The sequence below is a fragment of the Rattus norvegicus genome, chromosome 6, assembly GCF_021556685.1.
Source record: "Rattus norvegicus strain SHRSP/BbbUtx chromosome 6, alternate assembly SHRSP_T2T, whole genome shotgun sequence".
NCBI classification, from domain to species: Eukaryota; Metazoa; Chordata; class Mammalia; order Rodentia; family Muridae; genus Rattus; species Rattus norvegicus.
Genome location: NC_141539.1, coordinates 78,971,260 through 78,992,804, shown reverse-complemented (window position 1 = coordinate 78,992,804; position 21,545 = coordinate 78,971,260). Strand labels below are relative to the sequence as shown.

Genomic DNA, 21,545 nt, shown 5'->3' with positions numbered 1-21,545 from the left:
GCTGGCGGGGCGGGGCGGGGTCTTCGCCGCTTCCGCGGGCCCGGGGGCGTGGCCTCCGCAGGTACCGCCCTACCTGCGCCGGATAATCACGCGGGCTGCGCAGGGCCCAGTCTGGGGCTGAGACCTACCACACCGGTTCCTAGCAGGTAAAACCAGAATTGCATTCAAGTCGAAAGCTGAGATGGAGGCGCGGTGCGGGCTCTGGAGCTCTAAAACTCACCGCTCATGTTACGTGTTCCATTTCTCAGGAAATGCCCTTGAAATAAAGACCCAAAGGTGAACTTGGCTTACAGTATGCTGGGGAATGGGGATTTTATTTATTATAGGACTGAGTGTCCGGGGACCCCCAGACTTTATTTTTTTCTAGCGTTTAACCAAATTAAAGAAGTCATAGCCGCAATAATTACTTCAAGATTTCCTGGTTTTCTTTTGAGACAAAGTCTCATGTACCCCAGGCTGGCATTAAAAACTCCCTACATAGAGAATGTGTGTTGGGATTTGAAGCAAGTGCCACAATGACGCTGAGGTATTATTTCATGACTTCAACATTGTGCTTAGTCAGAGCACTTCCAGGTAAATAGCCTTTTATTAACACAAAGATCTTCAATAATAGAAAGACAATATAGAAAATACAGGCCAGCCTGGTGGCCCACACCTGTAGTCTGTAGTCACAGTACTCCTGAGAAAGAGGCTGTGTGTCTGTGTGCGCGCGCGCGCGTTCAGAGGACACCTCCTACCTCCATACATAGTGAATCTGAGGCTATCTTAGGCTACATGAGACTGTCTAAAAGAATATTTGTAAAAATAATACACATTATTTCAGCCAAATAAGTGTGATGATCCAAAGTCACCTGTTTAAGTGTTTCTGTTCAGATGGAAGGGCATCCTGGGACACAGGAGCCCAGGAACCACACAGCTCTGAGGTCAGAAGGTATCCGGGTGGAAGGGCATCCTGGGACACAGGAGCCCAGGAACCACACAGCTCTGAGGTCAGAAGGTATCCGGGTGGAAGGGCATCCTGGGACACAGGAGCTCAGGAACCATACAGCTTTGAGGGGGGATGGTGTCCCAAGAAAAGGGCATCCTAAGACACACGAACTCAGGAATCACATAGCTCTGGGAGGAGGCTTCCACAGCAGTCAGTCGCATTGCAGCTCCTAGGGGAGGCAGGAGCCTCAGCCCTGCTCCCTCTTTGCTTCTTCTCTTGACTTTCTACTTGGCTTCTTTAGAGAGTCACACTGAGCAGGAAATCTCATGAAAGAAATTTATTGGAGGATCCAGGGTGTGGAGGAACAAATCCAAGGATGCCTGCCCTCTGCTCCTGGGAATGAACAACAAGAAACTGGACAAAGGGCAGAGCTTATATAGGATTTCTTAGGGGGTGGAGCTTTACAGTGCAGAGATTTCCAGATTGAGGATTGGTAGTATTTCAAGTCCTGAGTTTGGGGAGCTCAGGGATTGGCAGCTTTTTTCACCCCCTTTTCCCTGCATCGGGCCCACGAATTAGGATGGGAAGCCCTTCCTGGCTGCAGCTGGCTTTTGCTAAGATGCCATCTCTGTGGGGCTGCTGTGGGACTTGGAGAGGAGGTGCTGCCACTGTGGGACAGCTCCTATGGGACAGCTCCTGCAGCCATGTTTCACCAAGGCTGTAGGCTGAGGCAGGAAAGGTGTTGCCACTGTGAACAGCTCCTCATGACAGCAGTAGGCTGAGGCAGGAAAACTGTCCTGGACAGCTCCTGTGAAGGCTGCAGCCTGAGACATCTCCCTGCCTCCATTTTGTCAGGAGCAGCCATTTTTGGATAGTTCCTCTCCTATAGTCACCTCTCCCATAGGCTGGAGAGGGAAGAGGGGGGCTGGCCACCACTTTAACAGATTTTGTGGTGCTGTCCTTAGGGACTACACCCCATTCCTCTTTAAACATGTTTTCTGACACACACAGTCCTAAAATAAATAAAAGATCCCTATTTCCCAACATACTAAGCAAAATTCACCTGTTGGGCTTTTAATTCACACGCCATTTTGTGAGGAATGGGACACGCAGCAGGAGTGGTGCTTTCAGAGACCGCACTTCCTTCTCAGCTTTCCACAAGTGCTTTTTTTTTTTTTTTTTCTTCTTCCCCATATGTAAACCTGCCTCTCAGCCTTGGGATTCCAAGTCTGGCTGCTTTGATAGATTTAAATTGTATTTTCATAGAAGTCACAATTCAGAAACATTCCCTAACGTTTCATGACATGTGTTATTCAGGATGGCAGCAGCAGGCCCAGACCTTAGTTAGCTTCCTTACAGGGCACTCGTTCTTTTCCTTACTCTCAGCCTAATATTCTTGTACACTTTCTATCCTTATGACAATCTAAAAATAATACTTTAGGACCAATTCCTTAAAATCCATCTTTACTAAAAAATTGTTATGAATACAAAGAAATCAAATTGCTTGAAGTTAACAAGTTATGATATGATGTAATTCAATACAGTGGCATAAGCAAAACAATGAAATAGTCTAACACATCAGACTGTGATGAATGAAAATAGCCAATTGTTAAGTTTTGTGAATCGGTCTTATAAACAACACAGTTCTGCACTGTATGTATTCAAATATCTCGTCCTTCTTACTGGCATGAGGGGCAATCAACAATCGCCATTATTAAAATGTAGGTATCTATTTTCACTGCTAAATCGGAATAATTTTCATGGTTTACAAGTACCATGGTTATTGAAAATTCAAAATGTAAGCTATATTTTTATAAACTATAAATAATTTTCTAAAAACAGCAATTTTCAAAAAAAAATTATATGCATTGGTGTTTTGTATGCATGCTTATCTGTGAAGGTGCCAGATCTCCTGGAATTGTCGATACAGACAGTTGTGAGCTGCCATGTGGTACTGGGAATTGGATCCAGGTCCTCAGGAAGACCAGTCAAAGTTCTTAACTACTGAGCCATCATCAAACAGCAGATTCTTAACAGGCGAAGTTGGAGAGCAATTCATTATAAATCCACCATACAAAGCAAAATATCAAAGAAATTCCAGTTGTTCATGCATTTATAGCCATTTCCAAACTGTCATAGCACAACTAAATGGAAACAGGCGACAAAGCCACATGCCAAAGATCATGTCTTTCACACTGTCGGTTAAAGAAGTCGTAACATGGAGGAAGACTGCACACGTCCTCTTACATTCTTGACCTTGAAACTAAAACGGTGCACCCAGAGCTATAAGGGTAAATTTGGATCTACCCACAGTGTAAGAAAATGAAGCCAAACAAAACTGGAAATCAGTAGTATTCATTGAACATGATCTTCTGGTGGCTTTTGCACACTGTGCGTGCAGTTGTATCTGTGTACATGTGTTTATCTGGAGTTACCTTTCAGGTTATCCCTTAAGTAGAACTTTTCTCAAGGTGGTGTTTTCATCCCAAGGCTGGGGGACATAAGCTCAGTGGTAGAGCTTGCCTTGCCTGGCGTGTGTGTGAAGTCCATTCCCAGCCCTGCAACTGAAGCCCAAGAGAAATATGACAACATATTTTTGCTGATTTTCAGGCATAAAGAAAATTTTCAAGTAAAAGAGGTGGTCTCATTTATGGAGAAAAAAGGGGTTGTATTGGTCATGGTGTGTCTTCACAACAGTAAAACCCTAAGACATCACCTAACTACTACAATATTATGCCACAAGCTAGACGATTCATCTAGAGCTAAAGTTGAAGCTAATCTCTTAGCAACCGAGATGCCAATTAATCATACCAGTAACTTTCAGTCCAAAAGCAGAGGTATTAAGATGACTTTGATTAAATACTATGACGTTCAAAACACTGTAATTGGAACTTAGAGCAAAATTTAAAGAAAATGAATTTGGGGACTGAAGAATGGTATTGGTTAAAGGCACTTGCTGCTTTCCCAGAAGACCTACCTGAATGACAATGACCATAGGCTCCTGTTCTTTAACATCTGGTCCCAGTTGGTGGGACTGTTTGGGAAGGATTAGGAGGTGTGGTGTCCTTAGAGCTGATTCCAGAAGCAGGCTTTGAGGTTTCAAAGGCCTCCTCCCTTCCCCAGTGTGTCAGTCTTCCTGCTCCTCCTTGCAGATCAAGATGTGAGCCCTCAGATGTCCCTGCATTTGCTCCACCATACATGGAATGTGTATGTGGCACACAGACCTTGGGGGTAGCCAACAGTTCTCTAATTCGGCTGGAAATTATGCGTGATACTAGAACCCTAGCCAACTTACCCAGGGGTTAGTAAAGTCAGATCTTGGAGGGAAATCTACAACTGTCATTTTACTAAACCTTCATAACTAACCAAATTCTAAACATTTTTCCTTGTACCTATAGATTTCTGAGAAACTATCAAAGAAACTTCTCCTTATATCAGATAGAGACCATTACAGAAAGAACAATCAATTAAAACAGAGCTGAGGCATCCAATCCTGATGGATAATAGTTCTACAAAACATCCTACGACTGTGTCTCCTAGAAATGTCAGACGCTATACACATAAAAGCTCACCAACATGGCTGCCTAAAAATGACCTGAACAAGGACACCACCAACAGACACGCCATGGACAAAGGAAAGTCCTTGAGGCTTCACCCTTACACAAAAACACAACAGGCAACTAAGAAATGCTGAGTGAAAGAGATAGTCACCCCCAGAGAAAAGCAAATCAGATGGTTATCAATAGCATAGTCAGCACTCGTTGAGCCTTAGGTGGTGGAATGTAACATTATACAGACTGAGTAGATTATATTTATGTATTTGAGAATACACATAAACCCACCTCCACACATACACGTATGTTGCAATTAAAGAGAGTCCATGAATCTAAAAGACAATAAGGGAGAGAGTATATGGGAGGAAGAATATGAAAGAGGGAAATGACGTTATATTATAATCTAAAATAGTTTTAAAAATTAAATAAATGGTTATCCACCCTTTTTAGTTTTGGAGTTTGTTACTATTTAATTCCTAATTTTGTTTTTGTTTTATAACTATGCAAGCACTTTGTTTAAGGCAACTAGGCTGTTTTATGCTTGCATATATTTAAGCAACTTTATAATAAAATTTAACAATTAAGTGCCATACAATATTTGATGTGTCTAATGCCTGAAGTTGGGAAAATTGTCAGATGCTTAAATCTAAGAAATAAGTTTTTAAAGTGGTAAAAAATAAAGGGCAATTAGTTCAAGTTCATGAAAAAGAATACAAGTTGAAAGCTAACTGTGATTGCTAGCTCTGGTTGTCAACTTGACTACACCTGGAATGGTCAATCAAGAAATAGTGGGCACACCGAGAGATTTTCTGACTGGTTTGAGGTGGGTGACTGCACTTACAGTGCAGGCCTTTGAGACACATGACTTTGATCCAGATCTTCAGGTGGGAGGACACACAACTTTATTTCAAACTTTAAGGCAGACAGATATACCTTTAAACTGCTAGAAGCCTGGATAAGAACACAGAAGGAAGCTTTCACTCCTTGCCTGCTTGTCCTTCACCTTGCTGACACATCCACTCTTTCACCAGCATCGAATCCTACTTATTTGGGATTCCAGCATATATAAAAGACCAGCTGAGCCATCCAGCCTTGTCGGACTGATCAATTACTGATTCATTCCATAGTCTTGTGACTCTAGAGAACCCCTAGCAATACACCAAACTAGGGCATCATGATCTTTTAACTTTGTCACCATTTAGTTTCTGAAAAATAAAGTTCAAATCAGACATAAAACTATCAAAACTCATGCAGAAGACATTCAGGATGCTATGTCCAAAGGTTCATCTCATTTATCTTTATTTAGTCAGAACAAAATATCCAGAAAACAGAAATCACTAACACGCATACCCAGAAAAGGTGCTGTGCAGTTTAATTGCCATTTTCTCTAGTTTCAGATTCTATAGCTATACCTTGCTATGCCACTTTTGCAGGACACAAAATATGTAATTTTCTCGTGGATTCATACAATGCCCACTAGGGAAATCCTACTCCTCTGCTAACAATTCTTAGCTAAAACATCTGTCCCTTAGCAAACCACAGAACCAGATGCATTTTGTTGCATTTTATGTTTTTAAGACAGGGCCAACCTAACGTAGGCTGGCTTCCAAATCATGATCTTCCTGCCTCAGCCTCTATTTAAATAGTGGAATTTGCTAAGTGCTACCATGCCCAACTCAACTGCATTCTTTATGAGGATACTTCTCTAAGAATGGTAAATTTACTAAAATTCCTGCCTTTAGGAGGCTAAAGCAAGAGATTTGTCATGGGTTCCAGGCCATTTTCCCAAAACCAACAAAAGTCAGACATGGTAGCAATGTAGCCCCAGTGCTTCCACAGCAAGATGGGAGGCGAAAACCAGAGGATCCCAAGAGCTTGGAGGCCAGCTAGCCTGGCTACATGGAACGCCCCAAACAAGAGACCCTGTTTAAACAATGGAGAAGGCAAGGACTAGCGCCTGAGGTTGTCTTGACTTCCAACAATGTGTACACTAGCATGGAGGAGAATGCACTCAACCCCCCCACCCCCACCCCTCTCTCTCTCTCTCTCTCTCTCTCTCTCTCTCTCTCTGTCACTGTGGCCAGTGACATGGCTCTATGGGTAAAGGCACTTGGTGCCAAGTGTGACTGAGCTGAGTTTAATCCCTATACCCACATGGTGGAGTGAGAACTGACTTCTGCCAGTTGTCCTCTGAAACCCAACATAGTCACTTGTGCCTTTAATCACACACTCAGGAGACAGAGGAAGGCAAAGCTCTGTGAGTTTGAAGCCGGCCTGTTCTACATAGTGAGCTCCAAAAGTAACCAGAGCTATAATGAGACCATGACTCAAAGAAACAAAACAAAACAAAAACCAACCAAACAAACAAACAAAAAACACCAAAAAAGAAAGAAAATAGAAAAAAAATGGGTTGTTCTCTGACCTTCACACATGTGTTATGGCACAAGTGCTAACGCTTGCTTTGCTGGAATTGAAGCTTACTTATCTGAGATCCCAGGACAGACATAGGCAGCAATAGTTATCAATAACCCAACCAATGTTGCCATGGTCTTATTATTTTTAATATGTAATACTGTAGTCTAATAATTTAATATTACTTTCCATTAGCAAATGTATGTATTATCTATTATCAAAACACATCACTTTTCAATTGTATGTAAGAAACATAAAAATGGCTTTAAAAACAATCAAGGATCACGAGTCTCCAAAGCATGTAAGAAATTTAAGTTTCATATAAAATATCATACATTATGAATTGTAACCAAAGTCTTGATTTCAACTTTAAATGGCAAAGCTAAAGTTTCTTGTAATAAAGTTATTTTATTCTAAAATAAATAACATTTTCTAATACTCATGATTAAATTATTCTACCATATCTCCCTTTAAATGTACCTGCTGGCTTTTTGTCTATTTTCTGGGTGGTACGCTGACCACATCAAACCATAAAGAAAGTTAACGAACCCTTTAACTTATCACTTGAAGTTTATTTTGTAGCACTTTTCTTCAATATCATGTAATTTACTGATCGCAACTGTTTATAAATGTAATGCTTGGCCTTTGAGACAATTAAAAACCTTTAAGTACTAAAATTTTACATCATGATTTGTTTAACTTAAGAAGTGTTATGACGTTGAGAACTAATAGATTTAAAGCAGAAATGATGACTTCCACAAGAATCAGTCACTCCTCCCAAACATGAGAAGGGAAGGAAGACAAGGAAAAGGTGAGACAGAAGAATGAAGGCAAGACAGGCAAGAAATTCTTCTTCCCCGTCTGCAAGTGGGAGAGAAACTGTGAGGTCTCAGCGGATAACATAATCAGCCATGTCCGTCTCTAGTAAGGCGGCTTCTTTACATGTTATTGAATCCCATCATGCCTTTCATATTGCCAGCAGCACCCTGCTGAAACTGCCGCATCATCGACTGAAGGCCGGCCATGCCACCTGGAGGGAGAAGGGAAGAACACACATGTGACCCGGAGACTCTGAACCGGTTCCAACTCCTGCCTAAGTACTCTTAACTTCTGGAGTACTCAGCAATTAAGTCAGTAGCTTTTAAGAATATGCAAAATTTAAATTATCGATTTATTTTTATCTAAGAACATGAAATATATGCTTCATGAAATTACCATGAGGAATAAAGAAAAACATAAAAAGATCTTGGAATAGTTCCTGTCTACAATCAAGAAGTCCAAACAACATTTTTTCTGTCAAGACCAAGTCTTCTTGTAACTAGAATTAGTTTAAAACTGATTAGTGCAGGGTAGGGGCTGTGCTTCAAAGGACTTACAGAAAAAAAGAACTGACCATTTACTAAGTCCTTACTATGTCACATATAGTAATTAGATCATTCTCTTGTCACAATCTCCTGATGAATATTACCTACAGATGAATGTTGCCTACAACCTTTCCAACTGGAAAGTTTAGAAAGTTTTAAGGACTTTTCAAAGATTGCACAGTAAAAATGGAATTAGAGTTCAAAATTTTATGTGATTTCAAAAATTCTACAACATCCAAATCTAAACTAGGGAGGTCAGTGAAGAAGCCTGAGGAAAGATGGTGTAGCTCCACTGATAAAGTGTCTGTCCAGTATGCATGCCCAAACTGCACCAGGCTCTGGGTTCAATCCCTAGAACTCAAGACCTATAATCCCAGAGCTTGGGAGATAGAGGTGGGGAGTCAGAAACTCCAGGTCACACTCAGAAATATAACAACATCCAGCTAGCCCAGACCATCTGACACCCCCATCTCAGAAGCAAAGATAATGAAACAGCTTGCCCTCAATCACACCTGATGGGCCACACACAGTGGCAGAACCTTTAATCCTAGCATTTGGGAGGCAAAGGCAGGAGGATCAAGCTGGCCTTCACACCAATCCAGGGAGGGCAGTCAAAGCTACGTAGTTCTGTCTCAAACCCCTCCTCAAATCCCCAGGTAAATAAATAAAATAATTTTTAAAAACTAGGAAAAATCTGGGCTTGGCAGATGGCTGCTTAGGTAGAGTGCCTGATTGCTGCACAGACATGAGGACCTGAATCTGGACATCCAGCAGGGCATGAAAGCTGGAATGGTAGCCAGCACTTCTGTTATCCCTACCCTGGGAGGTGAGGAGCAGAACAAAGAGACACGTGGGTCCTTGGAGCTTAGTGGTCAGCCAGGAGCCCAGCTGAGAGAGCAAGCGCCAAGTCAGTTCAGTTAGAGGCACTATCTTTAAAAAGGCAGAGGACAAGAGAGAAAGACACTTGGTCTGGTCTCCACATGTACTTATACTAGCATACACATGCATATGCCACACAGACACACAGACACACAGACACAAGGCAGCAGAAGACAAAATAAAACCTCAGCTTATTTATAAACTACGGAGTTGGCTCAGTGAGTCAAGTATTGGCTACTTGAGCCTAATGACCCCCATTTAGCTCCCAGAACCCTTAGAAAGCTATCTGTAGCAGTGTGCATCTGTAATCTCAACGCTCAGCAAGAGACAGGCTTGTGGGCCAGCTAGCCTGAACTACACAGAGCAGCAGCAAAAACAAGACACGGCTTCAGCAAGGTAGAAGACTCTGGAGTTTGTTCTTTGATCTGCACAAGAACACTGTAGCATGAGCACACACTCACACCATGTACAACAGACAGACAGACAGACAGACAGGCAGACATATTCTCTCTCTCTCTCTCTCTCTCTCTCTCTCTCTCTCTCTCTGTAAGGTTTTTCATACTGTTCAAGAAACTTCCTTCTCTAGAATGATTAGTTCGAGTTGGGATTTAAATGGCCACCTCCCTTCAGCTACTTGTCTTTTTTTTTTTTTTTTAAGATTTTTTTTTTCTCCTTTCTTTTTTTTTTCGGAGCTGGGGACCGAACCCAGGGCCTTGCGCTTGCTAGGCAAGTGCTCTACCACTGAGCTAAATCCCCAACCCCAAGATTTATTTATTTTTATGAGTACACTGTAGCTGTCTTCAGACACACCAGAAGAGGGCATCAGATCTCATTAAAGATGGTTGTGAGCCACCATGTGGTTGCTGGGAATTGAACTCAGGACCTCTGGAAGAGCAGTGAGTGCTCTTAACCGCTGAGCCATCTCTCCAGTCCTAGCTACTTGTCTTTTAAACAGGTTTTATATATCACTACAGATCGCTTACCGTTAAACTACAAACCATTGGATATTTAACTGTGTGCTACAACTGACCAAGAATTTTATATTTACCCATGTGATGAAGAACTCGTGGGTCCATCATTTTGGCCATTTGTTGATTTAATTTTGCCATCTGTGACTGACTCACATTCTTTGACATATCACCACCTGATAAAACAAAACATTCAATTAGTATATGGTATAGTGTAAAATATCATGCAGAGTTTACTAATGTTTTTCTCAATTACATTTTTTTTTAAAAAATGAAAACCACAAGAAACTCTCTATAAAGGATCATTTAAAGGGCTTTTCATTGTTCCTACTGCATTAGCCCTGGTTGGCCTGAAACTCACTATAGAAGTCACACTGGACAGAAATTCCCCCTGCCTCTACTTCCTGAGTGATGAGATCAAAGGCATAAGTCACCACACTGGGCTAGAAGTATTTTCTTATAGTTGTGATGTTTCCCTGATATTTTTAGTTATAAATGTGATAAACCACTCTGAGCAAATCTGGACTGAATGGGTTCTCCAACAGCAACTGCTTAACAGAAATCTAAGGTAGAAAGACCTTCCTTCCCTTCTCACCCCTGAGAGCCCAAGTTGTACACTATATAGTACAACAAGCAGCAAAGCTAGGCAGCCCCTGCTAGGGACCATGGTGAGGAAGGAAAGCTGTGAGGACCACCACATGGCAGGTACCAAATGATACAGTAAGACAGCTTGGTGTCTGCATGTGTATGCTCAGAGAACTCCAAAAGACCAAATGGAACCACATGGGCATGTGGTGCTCTTGGGTTGCCCTGGGTGTATCCCTGACCATTCAGGAAAGAAATATCAATTATTTCAAATGATTCAGGGGACACAAGACCTTTACTAATCAAGTAAAATGGTTATCTACATAGTGTCTGTTTGCCAAAAGATACTTCATTAAAGTTAAATGCATAATTATTATCAAAAAGACTTTATTCAGCAGCTAATGAGGGCAGATGTAGAGCCTTGTAGCCAAATATTACTATGCAGCCCTAACTGGTTCTGAACTTGAAAATATCCTCCTGCCTCCTAAATCCTGGGATTATAGGCACTGTGCCCACTTGAAAATGGTAACTTTCCCCAGCTCCAAAAAAAAAAAAAAAGAAAGAAAGAAAATGGTAACTTTGGAGGGGAAATGGAGGACTAGCGGTCAAGGCGTCTCAGAGCCTCAAGCACGCTGGCTGAGTACTCTACCTTTCAGTTATACCTCCAGCCCTAAACATAGAAACTCATTAGAAAATAGAAATAAAGTCAAATGAAAAACGGGATGACATTTAAAGGTGAAAAACAAGTCTGTTAAGATGTTATTACAGAGCAATAGGGAGACCTGAACAGGGAAGAAGTGATTCACAATGGAAAGCCAATTTATACATACAAAGGAAAAAAAAAACTTTAAAATATTAGAACTGAAAATGTACTAAAAAAGAAAAAGTGACCATTAAACTAGAAACTGCACGGGCTGGAGAGATGGCTCAGTGGTTAAGAACATTGACTGCTCTTCCAGAGGTCCTGAGTTCAAATCCCAGCAATCACATGGTGGCTCACAACCATCTGTAATGAGATCTGATGCCCTCTTCTGGTGTGTCTGAAGACAGCTACAGTGTACTTTCATATAATACATAAATAAATAAATCTTTAAAAAAAAAAAACTAGAAACTGCACTAGAAAATGTACTTTGGTGGCATACACTTTTAATCTCAGCGCTGGGGAGGCAGAGGCAGGTAGATCTTGGTGAGTTCCAGGACAGCTAGGGTTACATAGGCTACAGAGGACAGAAAAGCCCTGTCTCAAAACACAAACAAAACAAACAAAAAATATACTAGTGTCTACTATACTTCCATCAAAGAGAACAGAACTAATTCTACGGAAGGGCCTAGAAACTGACAAGTCAACTTAAGGCTCTAACAAGAGGCACAAAGACACACTGCTGGAAGCGTAGGAGTGAGTGGTTAAACACAGCACATGTGTATAAGATATACCATTCTTATTTTGGCTGGTGCTGTTCTGGCTGGTTCTAGGTATGCAGCCCTGGCTAGACTAGGACTCACTAGGTGACCAGTCTAGCAACATTCCTGCTGCTTCTCTTGTCTCAAGAATTCTGGGAGTACAAACATGAGATACCCAACCTAGTTAATCAATATATTCTAAGGAATGTTTGGCAATATGGGAAAAAGATCAGTGGTTATATCAATTGTTGTCTCCAATAGGATTTGTGGAATTCTCTGAGGAAGAGAAAATGATTTCAGTCTTTTTATACTCTAATGTTCTTTAAATTATGGTATGTATGTTGATAAAAATAGTTTTCAATATTAATGTCTACCATCTTGATTCTGAAGAGATAAACCATGTATCACATGATTAATCATGGTAGTACTTGACTTTAACATTGAGTTAACGTTAGTACTGGGACAGAACCCAGGGACCCAGGCAGGCCCTACCACAGAGCTAAGCCCCAACCCCTTTGACACAAAATTCAGCAGTCACTTTTCCAGTATGAGACTACTGGGCTTTAATATTTTATTTCTTAACTTTGTTCTTTTAGGTGATACTTTGTTCTTTCTCCTCTCACCTTTAAAAAGCCCTTTGATACCTCCCATCTTTTTGACCATCTGGGCAAACTTGGTATACTGTGTGAGAAGTTCTTGCACATCTCTTGTTGACACACCTGATCCCCGGGCAACTCTTTGGATTCTGCCTGGTTGCTTACTAAAAACCTTGGCACCATCTGTACTGTCCAGTTCTGCAGACAAAGACAAATAATTTCATCACATAAAATTATCATTCATTATCACAGTAGCCAAGCACTCTGCCTCTGTCCTAAAAATGGAAGCATATTTATTAGAAAATAGGAATAAAGACAAAACTTGAGACAAAACTTGGGACTGAAGAAGGAAAAAGTGACTAACAAAGGAAATTCAAACGGGCTTTTACAGATGGCTTTTAATTTTTTTATGTTTTAGATACAGGATCTCATATATCCCTCATATATCTCATATATCATAGATCCTCAAAATCTCTAGGAAGTTGAGGATGACCCTGAACTTCTGGTCTTCCTGCTTCTGTTTCTTGAGGGCTGGGATTGCAGTGTTTGATACTAGACCCTGTCTACTGGATTCCAGTGGAGACTCCTGTATGCTAGGCTAGCACTATACCAACTGAGCTATATCACCAACTCTCAGCTCTATGTGTGTGTGCGTGTGTGTGTGCCATATATGTGCTATAGGTGCAGGGGTGTGTGTGCCATATATGTGCTATGGCTGCTTGTGTGTGACATATATGTGTTATGGGTACCTGTGTGTGTGTGTGTGTGAGACATATATGTGCTATAGGTGCAGGGGTGTGTGTGTATGTGTGTGTGTGTGTGTGTGTGTGTGACGTATATGTGTGAACAGATGTGTACTCTCCAAATGTATCTGTTGGCATAGGATCTCTCAGTGAACGGGAAGCTTGACGTTTTGGGTAGGCTGATTGGTCAGCAAGCTCCAAGGATCCGCCTGTCTCCAAAACTCAGCAGAAGGGTTAGCGGAATACAGACATGCATAGATTCTGAGGATTTGAAATTCAGTCCTCTTGCTTCATAGCAAATATTCTCACTCCATGAGTCCTCTCCCCAGCTTGTTTCATTTTACAGAGATATTTTATTTCTCTGTACATTATAACATGTATAAAGAACAACATACATATAAATGATCAAATCACAAAACAGATTTAATAAATCCCAGGATTCATGAGACAGGAGGATCACTGTAAGTTTGAAGCCAGTTTGGACTACACAGCAACTTCTAGACAAGACAGGACTACATAGTACGACCTGGCTTTAAAGGGAAAATATCTGAGCACTTCTGAAACTTTACACCTGTCACCCTGCATTTTACATGTGCGTCCTTTCATGTCCTCCACATATCACAAGAACATAACGTAGTTCAAAAAGAGAGCAGACGCACTCACCTTCATCCTACCCTAAACAGCTGCCAACTTCTACTCCACACATTTAGAGCTCATAAGCAAGACAGACTCTGTGTGTAATTAACAGAGAAGGTCTTCAATTTCCTGTAATGGAGAAGTTACACCTGGAAATATTCTAATCCTTTTGCAGTTATACTCCAGCGTCCCCTTCAGCTTTTTGGTCATTTGGAATATAAATATAAGGTGGAGTTCTGCCCTTACTTGTATGCAATGTAAGGAATGAGGTGGATTTCAGTTAAGATATCTACTTTGAGCTATACACAGTCAGTAGCACAGGCATTCAGAAAGTTGAGGCAAAAGGATCTTAAGTTCCAGGTCAGAGAGAGCTACACAGTAAACCTTGTCTCAAGAAAGACAAAAGGGAATGGGAAAAAGAAAAATTCTATAATGTGACTGTCTCAAAAACAAACAAAAACCCCAAACAAATAAACAAAACAAAGCAAAATAAACAAAACTAAAATGCAAACAACAGAAAATACATCTCAGTCTCTTTCTCATTATATCTCAGGTTGGCCTCTTGGGTGACAGGATTATAAGTCTATTACGATAAGTCTATTCCAACATCTCTTTATGACATCCCTAGCATCCCTTAATAAGCAGCCCAGATGGCTTAGATAAAGGTACTTGTTGCTAAGCCCTGAGATTCACATGGGAAGAGAGAACCAACTTCCCGAAGATGTCCTCTGACCTCCATACATGTATTATCAAGTCCCTCTACTACACGCCAATAAGTATCTAACTTTTTAAACTGGGAGTCAGGGTAGGTGGGGAAGCTGGGTAGTGGGTATATTTATGACTTTAATTCTAGCACTTGGGAGGCAGAGGCAGGCAAATCTGAGTTCAAGGACAGCTTGGACTACAAAGCCAGTTTATAGGTCAGCTAGGAATACATAGAGAAACCCATCTCAATAAAATAAAATCAAGGTGGGGAAGTAGCTGAGATTAAAACCACTGGCTCATTTTCCAGAAGACCAGGGTTTATTTATTTATAAATAGATTTTTAGAAAAGATGCATTTATGTATTTGGGTATTTTGTCTGCATGTACATTTGCACACCAGAAGAGAGTATTGTATCCGAAGGGACTACTACAGTTATAGATGGTTGTGAGCCACCATGTGGGTGCTGGGAATTGAACATAGGACCTATGAAAGAGCAGCCAGTGCTCTTAACTGCCAAGCCATCCCTCTAGCCCCTGATTATTTTTGAGATGGGATCTCATTATGTATCCCTAGCTAGCCTAGAACTTGCTATACAGGCCAGGCTGGCCTCAAATAGACCCGCCCCCTCTGCCTCTTAAATACCTGGAAAAAGGAGTGTACAGCCATGCCTGGCCAACATTTAATTCTTTTAAACCCTGGATTCTCTCAAAATCCATAGTAACTTTCCCATTTATTTGTATCCACATAATGAAAACATACAACTCTTTCTTCGGAACTCATTTAAAGAATTATGTTGTGGTTTGCCCTGGAGTTATCTGTATTTTTTTTTTTTTTGGTTCTTTTTTTCGGAGCTGGGGACCGAACCCAGGGCCTTGCGCTTCCTAGGCAAGGGCTCTACCAACTGAGCTAAATCCCCAACCCCCTGAGTTATCTGTATTTTGATGCTAATTCTGCTGCTTAAAGGACAGCGGCCTAGTCACATACTCAGGACTCACGTGACTTCACAAGAACCACCTCCCCATTGAATTTGTAAAGTACAGGTGAGGGCAAGTCCAAGATGACTGAGAATTAAGATATCCAGCAGATGGGGCTGGGGATTTAGCTCAGTGGTAGAGCGCTTACCTAGGAAGCGCAAGGCCCTGGGTTCGGTCCCCAGCTCCGAAGAAAAGAACCAAAAAAAAAAAAGATATCCAGCAGATATCTTGGGGGCACTTTGGTGTAGACTTGGGGCAGGGGAAAAAGCAGCGCTTTTTTTTTTATATATATATTTTTACAACAGATGGCAAACCAAAGTGATGGGCAAGAATTCACTAGTAATCCTAAGAGTAGAGAGAAAGTTTTGTTTTCTAAGTAAGAGGAGGCCAGCGCCATGTTGAGTCACATGATGTCTCAAGCGGGAACTTCAAACAAACACAAAAGCAAACTGTGCTGGCAGGCTGTAGGTCCCTTGCTGTGTGAAAAGTATTGGCAGATCAGAGAGTTAGCGATTACATGAGAAAGTCTTTCAGGATACTCATATTCCTTAATGTGGGCTCCATGAGAATTTTGGGTTGAAATCCTAGTTAGACAAGCTACTTCTTTTTTTTTTTTTTTTTTTTTTTTGGTTCTTTTTTTCGGAGCTGGGGACCGAACCGACAAGCTACTTCTTAATGACAGGTATTATTAAAAGGTGATTAAGTTTGTTTTTAGAAAGAAGAGAGTAAAGAGATTACCCGAATCACATGGGGATTTTCATCCATGATTTGGAACTTAGATAGGGAAACATTAGTCACCGACTCCAAATAGAGAGTTGTGATAAATGTCTGTATCACCAGGCAGAGTGAATGCAGACATATATTATAGAAGTTATTAAGGCTAAATAAAATCTGTGGCTCTGGGTAGAGAGCTTAACAGATGGATATATTTTGGGCTAAAGTCCTGATTTTTTTTCTTTTTTAAAGACCCTTTAAGGTGGTGCACAAGCCTTTATTTTTTATTATTATTATTTTTTTTTTTTTGGTTCTTTTTTTTGGAGCTGGGGACCGAACCCAGGGCCTTGCGCTTCCTAGGCAAGCGCTCTACCACTGAGCTAAATCCCCAACCCTAAAGTCCTGATTTTTAAGTTGCTTATTAGTATTAGAATTGATAGAAGGTGTTTACGTTTATTTTTAAGGATAGTACAGAGATTACCCGAATCACGTGGGGATTTTCATCCATGGTTCGGAACTTAGAGAAAAATTAGTCACTGACTCCAAGTAGAGTATTGTGATATTTACAAGTTATTAAGGTTAAATAAAAATCTGTGGCTCCGGGTTGGGGAATTTAGCTCAGCGGTAGAGCGCTTGCCTAGCAAGCGCGAGGCCCTGGGTTCGGTCCCCAGCTCCAAAAAAAGAAAAGGAAAAAAAAAAAATCTGTGGCTCCAGGTAGAGACCTTAACAGATAGATATATATTTAGGGTATTAAGGCTAAATAAAATCTATGGCTCCGGGTAGAGAGCTTAACAGATGGATATATTTTGGGCTAAAGTCCTGGTTTGATACGTTGCTTATTAGTATTAGAATTGATAGAAGGTGTTTAGTTTGTTTTATGAATTACCCCGCTAAAGGCCATATGGCTCATTGATGCTGGCTAGTGAGGGTTTGTGGTTACTTTTGTTATTTACCACAACAGGAAGCTCAGGTTCTCTTAACAGGAATTTTGTGTTTATTTCCTGATAGTTCAGAGTACAAAAGCCTATCAGGCTCATTGTTTAACACTATTGTGTAGTACTTCCTTTTTTTTAAAAATTGTTCAATCTTTATAATGGGTGTGACTTTGAGTTTTATGGTTATATTAGTCCTCTGGGAGAGAGTGCAAGACACAAGCTTTTCTGGTTACAGACTAAGGAACACAGTATTTTGGGAGAAAGATTTTGTCTTTGTGTTTTTAAAAAGTGTAATTAGGCTCTGGAAACCTCACAGAGTCATACTGATCAGATTTGATAGAGGTAGACCGCCTGAAACATTAGATTCAGGAGAATCAAACAAAAAGATATCTCAATTTTAAACTTTTGTCTTGAGAGCTGTATTTTGCAGTGTGTGCCTACTTGGATTCCTGGTCTCAAGGACTTTCAGCTGGGTCCAGCCAGGACACATGGGCTACAGCATTTGCTTCAATCTTCCTACCCCTACCCCCAAGGATATCTCAACACCGATGTACAGCTTGAAGAAGTTATGGAGGAGTCGTCGCCCCAATTCCCTGGATTTTTGGGGGCCTGAAAGAGGTTATTCTAAAGTTGTTTTTATGAGGAATTTAGAAATGGTTGTGATTTAACAGGGAGGAATTAGCTAGATTGAGTTACACAGTCATAATCTCATTTGGTAGCTAGGCTGGGATCATATCTTTGCTTTGGAATAGAATTTATTTGTCAAAAAAAGTTTAAAAGTACAAGGTTGGGGTTCGGGATTTAGCTCAGTGGTAGAGTGCTTGCCTAGCAAGCGCAAGGCCCTGGGTTCGGTCCCCAGCTCCGAAAAAAAGAAAAAAGAAAAAAAAATAAAAATAAGAATACAAGGTTTAAAGCCAGTCCTTCTTTGATGTTATTACAAGCTTCTGAGCTGATTACACATGTGAGTTAAGGGCCAAATAGCAAGTTCATGGCTCTGAGTTTGTGAGAGTACTTTCAAGATAATATTTAGGATACAAAGACAACAGTCTAGATTACCTTATATAGATAGATGTTTTTCAAAAACGTCAGAAATCCAAAATTTGAGATTTAAAGTTATTTATCTTTTGTTGAGACATATCTGCTCCTAACAGTTCCCTTTTGGCGGATTTAATGAAGAATGTGAACATCTCTACCTCCAGATGAGGAACATTTGTGGCTGGGCAGCCACTGGACAAAACTGCCTGTTTCATCTGCAGACGAATACTGTCCAGAAAAGGACAAACTATGCAGAATAATTGACTGATAAGCCCTGCCAAGACAGGGTCATCAGCCCTTCAAAATCTTCATTTCAACAGTCTGTCAGTTGATTTTGGGCCAGAAGGCTGAAGACTTGCACTCACATGTTGCTAACAGAGGACTGTGCTGGTGGAGATTTGTCTCTACAACCTCTCAGTTCTGGAAGCCATGTTAGGCTTCCTATGTGTATAGATATATCTCAGATTTCTGATGTGGTTGAAGACTGGTAGTCTCATAGACAACCTAAGCTGTTTAGCATTGAGAAAGATAATAAATTTGAAAGGGTGGTTTTTTAGATGGCATATGATCGCAAACCAGGATGTAAGTCTGGTATAAAATTATACTCTTTTAGGATAGATGACAAGGTGCTTTAGTTAATAGACAAAGTTGATGGACTGGGTTTTGAGTGTATATGTTTTATAAATTGTAGGATGGTAATAATTGTACTCAATTTATATATAAGGGAAAAGGCCTTTACCTGGACAAAAAGGGGGAAATACTGTGGTTTCCCCTGGAGTTATCTGTATTTTGATGCTAATTCGCTGCCCCAAGGATGGCTGCCTAGTCACTACTCAGGACTCAGGTGACTTCACCAGAACCTTCTCCCCATTTAATTTTTAAAATACAAATACAGGTGAGGGCTGGTACAGGATAGAACGAGGCCTGTCATTGGATGAGAAAGAAGGATGGGTGGGAGAGAAATTTGAGGGAAGAGGAAGAGACTGGAACGGAAAGGAGGAAGAGACAGGAGGGACAGGGAGAGAAGCCATGGCAGGACAATATGGCGGGTGAAGTTAAGATTCCATGCTGTACCTTTACAGGTTGTTACTAATGTTCTTAAGGGGTGGATGGAACTGGGCTTTGTATGTTTAGGTGGGCAATTATATCTTATCAATTGGGCCAAGTGTTATTGTGTCGTGTGTTCTTTCATGTGGAGAACTGAGTTTGGGAGAGTGTGTGGCGGCAGAGGGTCCACCACAGAGTTGGGATGTGTGTTTCTGGCATGGAATCCTGCCTTGGGAGCTAGATAGGTAGAGAGATTGCTGCCAGGCTCAGAGAGGGGCCTTTGGCAGTGTGATATGGGATGGAGCAGAGCGGGTGAGAGGCTTTGCTGACTGAGATTTAAGATATCCAGCAGATATCTTGGGGCATGGCGGTACCGGACCTAGTGTGGATAAAAGACAACCATACTTTTTATATTTTTTATATTTTTACAACAACAGTATTATACTTCACATTTCTCTCAATGACAAATCAGCCCAACGATTATAACCCTTTAAGTCTAGAGCTTTCAAGTTATTCTACATCAATTTAAAAATAATCTTTTGGTCTAAGTTTCTTCCATCTTGCCAACAAGAAAATAATGCCACTCAGAACTTGCTGATACTCAGAATACTGCCCCAGTCAAGTCATCCTTTCTTACCTTGATCATTCATACTGTCCATTATCGTCATCAGCTTCTTTAGCCTTGCCATTGACTCCTGCTCATTTCCTTTGCTCATAAAATCTGTGCCAAAACCAGGAATCATCCCCTAAAACAGATTTTAAATATAGTCACCAATGACTCGATATTGTTCAAAATGTCAATATTTAAATAGTAACTTTGAAACTAATTCTTAAAAGATCCATTTTATCCAATGATTAATGTAGGTATATATGTTCTTAGATATTACAATGAAAAACACAGTACACCAAATAAACTCATGAAAGTGTCATAAGAAAACCCCACTATTTTACACAATTGGTATATGCTAATAAGGCAGGTGGCTCTCCTGTTACAGCCATGCCTGCTGCTTTGCAGTCTATAAACTTGCTTTCTTTGTAAAAATAAGATGAACACAAAAAAGTATAAAGAAATTTTAGAAACATTTAAGGGTAACTAACCAAGATCTGACTGAATGGGCCCATTTTCATAATATTCTGAAACTGTTCATACATGTCTCGCAATGTAAACTGACCTGAAATGCAATACAAGAAAATTCAGATATAGTAGCAAGCACGAATTCATCTTGAAGCACACTATGCAATCAACAAACATTCACTGCACAGTCACTGTGTGGGGGTCAGGATGAATGCTATATATAAGGGGTAGTAGGCACATGGTCAGACTGTGCCGCACAGAAGCCTACTACTACTCTAGCACATTAGATAAACACATCAATCACACAGAAACCCAGATTATGAGTTTTAGGACAACCTGCTCAACATATGGAGCTTCAGGACAGTTAGGTCTATATAAAGAGTCCCTATCTGAAAAAAATTAGTTACATATAACTTCATTGATGACTATAAAAATATTATGCTGATGGGTATAGTGGCTCACACCTATACTTGCTACAATTAGGGGGCTGAGAAGAAAGGATTCCAAGTCTGTAGTCATTCAATGCTAGAAAGGAAGAATCTGTCTCAAAAACAAAAACAAATTATGTAGGTTGGTCAGATAGCTCAATGTATAAAGGTACTTGCCATGCTACTTGTTGACCTGAGATTAATCTCTGGAAACTATAAAAAGGTAGAAGTAGAGCCCTGATTCCAGTTGTTCTTTCATCTGTCACACTTGCCACAGCACATTCACTCACACATACATACATTAGTAATGATAACAATAAATTAAGGGAGAGATCATGCTGTGTGAAATAAACTGACTGGGGGGAAATGGACGTTACAGGATTTTTTAAAAAGCCTGGGCTGGAGCCATGGATGGTTCAATGCTAAAGAGTGCCTCCAGTTCTGCTCTAAGAATCATTGTTTAGATCCTAGCATCCACTTGGCCGTTCACAAATAAGTGTGGACCAGCTAGATGGCTCAGTGGTAGAAGTGTTTGCCACCAAACCTAATGAGTTGAGCTTGATCCC

The 21,545-nt window shown here is 40.7% G+C and overlaps 1 protein-coding gene and 1 long non-coding RNA gene across 5 annotated transcripts in view; both read right to left on the bottom strand.

Annotated features, from left to right (window-relative positions):
* Positions 1-2,375: 2,375 nt before the first annotated feature.
* Positions 2,376-5,298, bottom strand: LOC148005250 (uncharacterized). The gene is made up of 2 exons (XR_015623037.1): positions 4,771-5,298; positions 2,376-3,492 (listed from the first exon to the last, which is right to left on the bottom strand). It is a non-coding gene; the product is annotated as an uncharacterized LOC148005250 (long non-coding RNA).
* A 2,147-nt stretch (positions 5,299-7,445) lies between these two features.
* The window catches only part of Srp54a (signal recognition particle 54A), a 37,740-nt gene continuing 23,640 nt past the window's right edge, over positions 7,446-21,545 (bottom strand). For 2 of the 4 annotated variants that reach the window (XM_087552083.1, NM_053871.1), the window contains 5 exon segments: positions 20,575-20,648; positions 20,114-20,222; positions 12,715-12,885; positions 10,186-10,281; positions 7,446-7,924 (listed from right to left, as the gene is read on the bottom strand). In XM_087552083.1, the coding sequence (XP_087408209.1) occupies positions 7,833-7,924; positions 10,186-10,281; positions 12,715-12,885; positions 20,114-20,222; positions 20,575-20,648 (542 nt within the window). In that variant the 3' untranslated portion in view covers positions 7,446-7,832. 4 annotated transcript variants of the gene reach the window in all.